This window comes from Leucoraja erinacea, chromosome 44 (assembly GCF_028641065.1).
Source record: "Leucoraja erinacea ecotype New England chromosome 44, Leri_hhj_1, whole genome shotgun sequence".
Taxonomy (NCBI): domain Eukaryota; kingdom Metazoa; phylum Chordata; class Chondrichthyes; order Rajiformes; family Rajidae; genus Leucoraja; species Leucoraja erinaceus.
In genome coordinates, this window is record NC_073420.1 from 900,001 (window position 1) to 910,000 (window position 10,000).

General features: G+C 49.2%; 1 protein-coding gene across 2 annotated transcripts in view; it reads right to left on the reverse strand.

Moving 5' to 3' along the window:
• LOC129714967 (ADP-ribose glycohydrolase MACROD1-like) overlaps positions 1–10,000 on the reverse strand; it is a 614,100-nt gene that overhangs the window by 18,182 nt on the left and 585,918 nt on the right. For both annotated transcript variants that reach the window (XM_055664759.1, XM_055664758.1), the window contains exon 8: positions 5,974–6,047. In XM_055664759.1, the coding sequence (XP_055520734.1) occupies positions 5,974–6,047 (74 nt within the window). The remainder of the gene's footprint in view (positions 1–5,973; positions 6,048–10,000) is intronic.

Genomic DNA, 10,000 nt, shown 5'->3' on the forward strand with positions numbered 1-10,000 from the left:
ATCCTTAAACTGTGTGTGGCCCCTTGTTCTGGACTTCCCCAACATCGGGAACAATCTTCCTGCATCTAGCCTGTCCAACCCCTTAAGAATTTTGTAAGTTTCTATAAGATCCCCCCCTCAATCTCCTAAATTCTAGAGAGTATAAACCGAGTCTATCCAGTCTTTCTTCATAAGGCAGTCCTGACATCCCAGGAATCAGTCTGGTGAACCGTCTCTGCACTCCCTCTATGGCAAAAGAGTGCTTAAAAACAGGCCGGGTGGAGTATTGGATCGTTGCGGGACAGAGGTGGAGGCTTTGGAAAGGGCGCAGAGAGTTATACCATGAGGTAAACATAGACACAAAATGGCGGAACAACTCAGGTAAACATAGACACAAAATGGCGGAACAACTCAGCAGGACACGCAGCATCTCTGGAGAGAAGGAACGGTTGACCTTTCGGGCTGAGACCCTTCTACACACGTTTGCAAGAACAGTGCCTGGATTAGAGGGTTTCAGCTGCAGGCAGAGGCTGGATAGACTTAGTTCAGGTTAGTTTCGAGTTACAGCGCGGAGAGACGGGGCCATCGGCACACCGACCAGCGATCCCCGCGCATTAACGCATCCTAAGCACGCTGGGGACAATTTTACATTTTGCACCGCCAAACCTGGACGTAGTTTGGAGTGTGGGAGGAAACCGGGGATCTTGGAGAAAGTCCACGCGGTCACGGGGAGAACGTACAAACTAGTAGATAATGGACATCGCGAACCAGAGGACATAGGCAGTGAAGAAAGCGAATGGTATGTTAGCTTTCATAGCAAAAGGATTTGAGTATAGGAGCAGGGAGGTTCTACTGCAGTTGTACAGGTCTTGGTGAGACCACACCTGGAGTATTGCGTACAGTTTTGGTCTCCAAATCTGAGGAAGGACATTATTGCCGTAGAGGGAGTGCAGAGAAGGTTCACCAGACTGATTCCTGGGATGTCAGGACTTTCATATGAAGAAAGACTGGATAGACTTGGTTTATACTCTCTGGAATTTAGAAGATTGAGAGGGGATCTTATAGAAACTTACAAAATTCTTAAGGGGTTGGACAGGCTAGATGCAGGAAGATTGCTCCCGATGTTGGGGAAGTCCAGGACAAGGGGTCACAGCTTGAGGATAAAGGGGAAAGTCCTTTAAAACCGAGATGAGAAGAACTTTTTCACACAGAGAGTGGTGAATCTCTGGAACTCTCTGCCGCAGAGGGTAGTCGAGGCCACAGTTCATTGGCTATATTTAAGAGGGAGTTAGATGTGGCCCTTGTGGCTAAGGGGATCAGAGGGTATGGAGAGAAGGCAGGTACGGGATACTGAGTTGGATGATCAGCCATGATCATATTGAATGGCGGTGGAGGCTCGAAGGGCCGAATGGCCTCTACTCCTGCACCTAATTTCTATGTTTCTATGTTTCTATAAGGATGAAGGCGCAAGGATAAATGGCGGGCCTTGTCAAGGCCTATGTTTCTATAGGTTTAAGCCCCCCCCCTCCCTATTCCCCGCCTCTCTCCGGGCTCAGTAACCACGGCAACAGGCCGATACATGCGAGACGTTGGGACGCCAGCGTGCGAACCCAATGCGTCAGCGATACGCCACTGATGGTGGCGCGCGAGGGTTTCGTGCAGCACGAGCTCCTGGAACGCCGCTCGGTACCGCGCGCAACTCCACGCCCCACCACGCCTCTCCATGCGCCCGTCTCACGCTGCCCACACGTGCGTCACAACGCGACCACCCACATTTTTTGGAGGCCGTGTAAATGGCGCCAAGTGGGACAGGCCCTTAAGAATTTCATTGTTCTCTCTGGGATATCGGACAACAAAACACTAAATTCCGTTCCCTTACGATGTGCCGTGTCACCAATAGATGGGGCTGGAGTTGAGCAGTTCAGAAAGTAAACACTCCTTATGGGCGCACTAGTAACCTTTCAGCTGATTTTGTGTGTGTGGTGTTTTCAGCAAGGCTCGTCTGGTCACCATTTCTACTTCAAACGCCCCCTCCTCTGACTTTTTTCACCCAGAGAGTTGTGAATCTGTGGGATTCTCTGCCACAGAAGGCACTGGAGGCCAATTCACTAGATGTTTTCAAGAGAGAGTTAGATAGAGCTCTTAGGGATAACGGAATCAAGAGTTGGGAGGAAAAAGCTGGAATGTGGATGATCAGCCGTGATTATATTGAATGGCGGTGCTGGCTCGAAGGGCTGAATGGCCTCTACTCCTGCACCTATTTTCTATGGTCAATGTTTCTATATAATGTTTATTGTGGGAATCAGAAGGTCCGCACAGCATAGCAACCGAGGGAAGCCATTCATTGGTTCCATATCTCTTAAAGGGCCTTGTCCCACTTAGGCGACTTTATCCGTGATTTTATCGTTGACTTGCCGCCGCCCGTCATATGCCGTTCCAGGTCGCCGAATATTTTCAATATGTTGAAAATCCAGCGGGGACCAGAACAAGGTACGAACGACTCTTTGGACGACTACTCACGACCGTACAGGCCTCACCCCGCGACATGTCGCCCGTACGGTCTGAGTCGTCTCCTCAGTCGCCCCGAAGAGTCGTAGCGTCTTTCTGGTCGCCGCTGGAGGTTATCCATTTTGGTTGCAAAAAATTTTCGGAGACTATTATCTAAACGGGTGCCCGCATCGCCGAAAGGGTCGATGCAGCGAGACTGGGCCCCATGGTACTCCAGTCATTGAAGGTAGGCATGCAGGTTTGACCTGCCAGCAGGCAGTAAGAAAAGCAAATGGTATGAAATCTATGGCTATTCATTGCAACAGGATTTGAGTATAGAGCAGAGAGGGTGCACTGCAGTTGTAGGCGGTGCTTGGTGGACTGCACCGCCTGGAGTATTGCGATACATGGCTGATCATCCAAATCTGAGGATCCCATTATTGCCATAGAGTGAGTGCCCCCTGATCACCAGACTGCCACAAGGGCCACATCTAACTCCCTCTTAAAGAAATATCCAATAACTGTGTGGCCTCAACTAGAATTCTGAGAGGGCAGAGAACTTCCAAAGATTCACCACTCTCTGCTAGTGCAAAAAATTTTTCCTCATTGGGGTTCCAGGACAAACAGCTTAAGGATAAATCCTTAATCCTTTTAAAACCGAGATGAGAAGAACTTTTCACCACAGAGAGTGGTGAATCTTCCTGCATCTCTCTGCCACAAGAGGGTACTTGAGGCCAGTTCATTAATACAAAAGAGGGAGTTATCAGTTTTCCAAATTGTTCGTAGGGGATCATTTATGGAGAGACACAGCGCGGAAACACTGAGTTCGATGATCAGCCATGCTCATATTTGAATGGCGGTGCAGGCTCGCGGCCGAATGGCCCATCCTGCACCGCACCAAGGTTTCTATTTCACGTTAGTCGTGTGTGTTCTCCTCAGTGAGACCACACCTGGAGTATTGCGTAGCGTTTTGGCCTCCAAATCGCCGAACGGACATTTTTGCCATGAGGGAGTACAGAGAAGACCTGCACGACTGATGACTGGGATGTCAGGACTCCCCGAAAAATGAAGAAAGTGGGACGGGCCTCGGCTTGTCTCTATCTAGAATTTAGGAGCTATGAGGGGGGGGGATCTTATAGAAACTGTACAAAATTCTGAAGGGGTTTGAAACAGGCTATACATATAAAATAGACTAGAAACATAGCTAGGTGCAGGAGTAAAAATGTCCCCTTTGAGCCTGGGTCGCCATTCAAGAATCAGGGGCCACACACACACAGTCTCCCGTCCCTGCCTATAGGGGAGGTCCCTTAAGACTTAGGTGAGGGCCAAATCTTTTTCACCCTTAAATATAGCCAATGAACTTTGTGGAATTCAACTACCACAGCGGGCAGTGGAATTCCACAGATTCTGGATGGATTTGAAAAGAGTTGGATAGAGATCTAGGGGCTAGTGGAAAAAGGGATCCCCCTTATCCTTAAGGCACGTGACCCCTTGTTCTGGACGATCGCCATGATCACAATGAATGGCCCTGCCTAGCCTGTCCACCTATTGTCTATTGATTATTGTGATGGGTACCCTGCATGACTTTTTCCAAATTTTTCGTACCCTTCAAGTCAACTCCGCCATTGGAAACGTGGCTGATCTATATCGGGTCCCTCCGACCAGCCCCATTCTAACACTATCCTACACTCCCCGACAATTTCTACGCTTAGTATGTTTCTAAGGCAGACAGCTCTGGAGTGTGCCATCGTGTTGGCTTTCCAAATCTGGGAGCAACAAAATTGCCCTAGAGGGATGCAGAGAAGGGCACCAGGCATGATTTGTGGGATGGTCGGCAAATGAAAAGCAATCTCAAACTCTGCTTGTACTCGCTAGTCCACAGCAGATTGAAAGGGGGATCATATACTTACCATGAATTAATATATGGACAGGCTATGACTATGAGACAATTCCAGCAGGAAAAAATGTCCCCTGGGCGAGTCTAATCGGGGACACACATTCACTGTCTTGTGAAAGGGAGGTCATTTGAGATGAGATTAGACTCCTCTTTTTATCACCCAGCGATCTCGAAGAATCAACGCTGCCACAGAGGGCTGGAGGCCGCACGCTTCTTTTAAGAGAGAGTTGAAAGCCTTTCTTGGGGCTTGTGGATCAAGGGATACAGCAGAGAAGGCAGCACGGTTTATTGATAGGGGACGATCCTTGTGATTAGGCAGTGCAGCGTCCTCCACCCTGCACCTATTGTCTACTGTCGTATGATGGAAAGACTTGAAAAGACTGGCCCTTGTATTCACTGGAGTTTAGAAGGATGCATGGGGGGGGGTTTCGGGCCGAACCCTTCTTCTATCTGAAATACTCCCTCAAAAGGACTCCAGCAGAGTCCGATGCCCGCTGAGTTGTTCCCCATTTTGGTCTATCTCTGGTTTAAACCAGGGGCATCTGCAGTTCCTTCACACACAGCCTTGAGGAATACAGCACGGGAGGCCCTTTAAGACTGAGTCCGTCCGAAAAAAACGTTTCCCCGCCCACTAACACTGAATCTGTGCACACTAGGGCAGTGGACAATCAAGTCAGCCAACATGTTCCCGATGTTGAGAGTAAGAACCAGCTCTACACACACTACACGGAATCAAGGGATATGGAGAGAAGGCATGGGTGATGTTTCGGGCCGAGACCCTTCTTCTCCAGAGTCTGAAGTTACTCCCTCAGAGTTACTCCAGCAGAGTCCGAAGTCCCCGCTGAGTTACTCCACCATTTTGTGTCTATTAGTTTAAACCGGCATCTGCAGTTCCTTCCTACACAGCCTTGAGGTTAGTACAGCATGGAAACAGGCCCTTTGGCCCACCAAGTCCGCTCCGACCAGCGATCCCCGCACACTAACACTAATCTGCTCACACTGATCACAATTTACAATAAATCGTACCTGCCTTCTGTTCCATATGTTGGGGGAGTCCCTTAACCAAGGGCCACACTAACACACTTAAATTTAGCCAATAAGGGGTAAGCCATTTAGAACGGAGACTGTGGCAGAGTTCCAATTTTTTCACCACTCTCTCTGCGTGAAAAAAGGAATTCTCTGCCTCGGCGGTAAAGGGATTTCTCCTTTATCTTTTAGAGCTTAGACAGGGCTCTTAAAGATAGCGGAGTAACATCGGGATATGGGGAGAAGGCAGAAATGGAGTACTGATTGGGGATGATCACATTGAACGGCAGTGCTGGCTCGAAGGACCGAATGGCCTCTACTCCTGCACCTATTGTCTGTTGTCTATTGTCTAATTAACCTACAATGGCTATGGAGTGTCGGAGGAAACCCGGAGATCCCGGAGAAAACCCACGCAGGTCACGGGGAGAACGTGCAAACTCCGCACAGACAGCGCCAGTAGTCGGGGTTGAACCCGGGACCCCGGGCCTGCAAGCGCTGAGAGGCAGCAACTCTACCGCTGCGCCATCGTGCCGCACTAGAACCACTGATCCAGCCACTACTTGCAGGGCAGTGCCGTTACTCACTGAGTTGATGTGTTCCTCCAGATAATGTCTGACAGTCTTTAACACGGTCTCTGCAGCTTGTCCGTTGGGATAACCTGTGTGTAGAACAAAAGCACAACGCATGAAATCAGGTTCATAAGAGATGGGAGCAGAAAATTAGGCCATTCGGCCCATCGCGTCTACTCTGTCATTCAATAACACCTGATTCTTAATTCTTAAGGGGTTGGGCAGGCTAGATGCAGGAAGATTGTTCCCGATGTTGGGGAAGTCCAGAACAAGGGGCCACACACACAGTTTAAGGATAAGGGGGAAATCTTTTAGGACCGAGATGAGGAAAACATTTTTTTCACACAGAGAGAATCTGTGGAATTCTCTGCCACAGAAGGTAGTTGAGGCCACAGTTCATTGGCTATATTCAAGAGGGAGTTAGATGTGGCCCTTGTGGCTAAGGGGATCAGGGGGTATGGAGAGAAGGCAGGTATGGGATACTGAGTTGGATGATCAGCCATGATCATATTGATTGGCGGTGCAGGCTCGAAGGGCCGAATGGCCTCTACTCCTGCACCTATTTTCTATAATCAATAATCTAGCCATCTCTGCCTTAAAAAAATAGCTGTTGGGTATTTTTGAATCATGAAATTGCTGCCACAAAGACAGGGGCTATTCGGCCCATCGGGTCCCTGCTAGCTCTTTATGAGGGCCATTTCCCCAGCCGCACTCATGGCCCTGTGGAGCATCGTTTTACATTTGCAGCAAAGAGTTGTCGGGGGGGGCATGCGGAACTGCCCAGGCCTTCTGAGGAGGCGTTGGTGAGCTGTCTTGATCGTTGCTTCAACGCGGGCTGGTCTACGACAAGTTGTTGGCGATATTGCTGCTCCGGCACTCTGGAACACCCTGCCGTTGCACATCAGACAGGCCCCCTCACTGTCCATCTTCAAATCCAGTGTTAAACACACATTTGTACTCCCTGGCTTTTGACCATGTCTGAGGCTTTGCTTCTGTTTTTGGTGTTTTTGATGTTTCTTTATTTTACATGTCTTTTCCTACTATTTCTTTTGATTGTTATTTTTTGGTGTGTATTAACTTTTTTGTCAATGATTAGTGATGTACAGCACTTTGTTGCAGCTACGTTTGTTTTTAAAGTGCTCTATAAATAAAAATTATTATTATTATTATTATTATTATATTGGCTCCAGGGACCATCTCTACGTGGGCGCCGACAATGCTAACGCTTCCTGAAGTCGACCCCAGTTAGATACTAAACCCTCGGCCATTAGTCTCCGCTCCTTCCCGGGGAAGCCCTTTCCCTGGAACTCTTCGTTCATTTTCGTTGCGATCAGTTCCGTGTGGCGATTCCACGGACAGCCGGCAGGAACAAAACGTCCAGTCTGCCAGCGAGCATTTGGATTAGCATTTTAAGTGAGAACCCCCTGTCAATATTTCCAATATTCTGCTGACTCGTTATGAATTATGAATTATGAATGCGGCCGTTCGTCCTTTGCTTCGAGGGCGTGTCTCCGCATTCGGACGGCGGCGAAGAGCGAGGTAGATCAGCCGGTGAATGAACCGGGATGTAGGTGAACAGGCCGGGCGTTTGAATCTGCGCCTTTCTGGCAATCAGCAGCTTCGAAACAACACACCCAGACCAGGATCTCATTAACCGGGATATATCTCTGTCTCGTTTCAAATGAAAATAACTCCTTGAAACTGTGAATATTAACGGGGGCCCTGTCCCACTGTAGGAGCTAATTCAAGAGTTCTCCTGAGTTTCCCCTGATTCGAACTGGGAGATTTACGGTAATGGGCATTCCCGAGTCTTCCCGAGCTTACCGCGTTTCCCGACTACCTGCCGTTAGTTAGCGTTACGAGCCGCTAAGAGACGCCCCCGAGCTCCGACGTACCCGCTACGTACATTCTATGTGCTTACCACGAGTTTGTTTTTCTTTTTAACTCGGGAGAGCTCGTACAGTGGGACAGCCACTTTAGCACGATGTGGAGGCCATGTCAATGGATATTTTTTAAGGCAGAGATAGATAGACTCTTGATTAGTGCGGGTGGCAGGGGTTATGGGGAGAAAGCAGGAGAATGGGTTAGGAGGGAGAGATAGATCAGCCACGATTGAATGGCTGAGTTGACGATGGGCCGAATGGCCTAAGTCTGCTCCCATCACAATAGACAATAGGTGCAGGAGTAGGCCATTCAGCCCTTCGAGCCTGCACCGCCATTCAATATGATCATGGCTGATCATCCAACTCAGTATCCCGTACCTGCCTTCTCTCCATACCCCCTGATCCCTTTAGCCACAAGGGCCACATCTAACTCCCTCTTAAATACAGCCAATGAACTGTGTGGCCTCAACTACCTTCTGCGGCAGAGAATTCCAGAGATTCAATGTGATCATGGCTGATCATCCCCAATCAGTACCCCATTCCTGCCTTCTCCCCTGACTCCGCTATCTTTAAGAGCCCTATCTAGCTCTCTCTTGAAAGTATCCAGCCTCCACCGCTCTCTGAGGCAGAGAATTCCACAGACTCACAGCTCTCTGTGTGGAAAAGTGTTTCCTCATCTCCGTTCTATAACAAGGAGCAGTGATCAGCCGTTGGTCGACACTGCTGGCAAGGGGATATACTGACAGACACAGGAGCCAGGCGATGAAATGTGAGCAGTGGCAATTATCCTATCAGGTTGGGAGTAACTAGATTAGTTTTAAGTGTTGCGATGGATTTCTGAGCTCCTGTGCACAGTCTCTCGAGTAAAACACACATCGATTGGGTTCTAGTGAGGATAGTTCCTTCCTGTTATTGACGGCTTTGAATCTGAATGGGAGATAAATCTTCCTTCACAACTCTCAGTAGAATACTCAGCGAGATAAGTAGGAATCCTTCAAATTTATTTTACAAGCAGTTCCTCCACCCGGGCAGTTTGTTAGGAAGCGGAAACGCCGTGTGTGTGCGCTCGCTTCTGAGTGAGCGTACGCTGTTTGTTCCAACATGGCGGCAACCTGCGTTCCCGTTCCATCACAACAGAGAGAGACACAAAAATCCCGGAGCGGTTCAGGCTGCTTCTCCGGAGAGCAGGGGCAGGTGGCGTTTCGGGTCGAGGCCCTTCTGCAGGCCCTTCCCCATCACAAGTCTTGGTTTACGATCCCCTTGAGTGAACAGGTTTCCATTTAAGAGCCTGTCCCACTTTCCCGAGTTGTTCCCAAGTTCTCCCGAGTTTTCAAACTCGCAGAATATTCGTAACGCGTAACGGAACCGTAGGAGTCCGTGGGTGTATCGTAGCGGCTCGTTAAGCCAGCCGTAGGTACTCGGGGCATCAGGTAAGTCGGGACGTTTTTTCCAGCCCGATAAAAATGTCCACGGGTAAAACAATAGCCCCGAGTGGCGGCATAGCGAGCCGCTACGGTATATCCACGGTCTCCTACCGACTCGTTACAAACATTCTGCGCGTTTGAAAACTCGGGAGAATTCGGGAATAACTCGGGAAAGTGGGAGAGGCCCTTTACGAGGATGTTGCCAGGACTCGAGGGTCTGAGCTATGGGGAGAGGTTGAACAGGCTGGGTCTCTATTCCCTGGAGCGCAGGAGGATGTGTGTGTATATACAGTATATACATATATATATATATATATGTGTGTGTGTGTATATGTGCATAGAATCTTAGAAACAGGGAAAATAGGTGCAGGAGTAGCCTATTCGGCCCTTCGAGCCAGCACCGCCATTCAATATGATCACGGCTGATCATCCCCAATCAGTACCCCGTTCCTGCCTTCTCCCCATATCCCTTGATTTAGTTGTGAGTGTGGAATTCACTGCCTCAGAGGGCGGTGGAGGCTGGTTCTCTGGATGCTTTCAAGAGAGAGTTAGATAGAGCTCTTAGGGATAGTGGAGTTAAGGGATATGGAGAGAGAGCAGGAACGGGGTACTGATTGTGGATGATCAGCCATGATCACAATGAATGGCGGTGGTGCTGGCTCGAAGGGCCGAATGGCCTCTACTCCTGCACCTATTGTCTATTGTCTATTCATTTAGCCCTCGGAGCTATCTCTA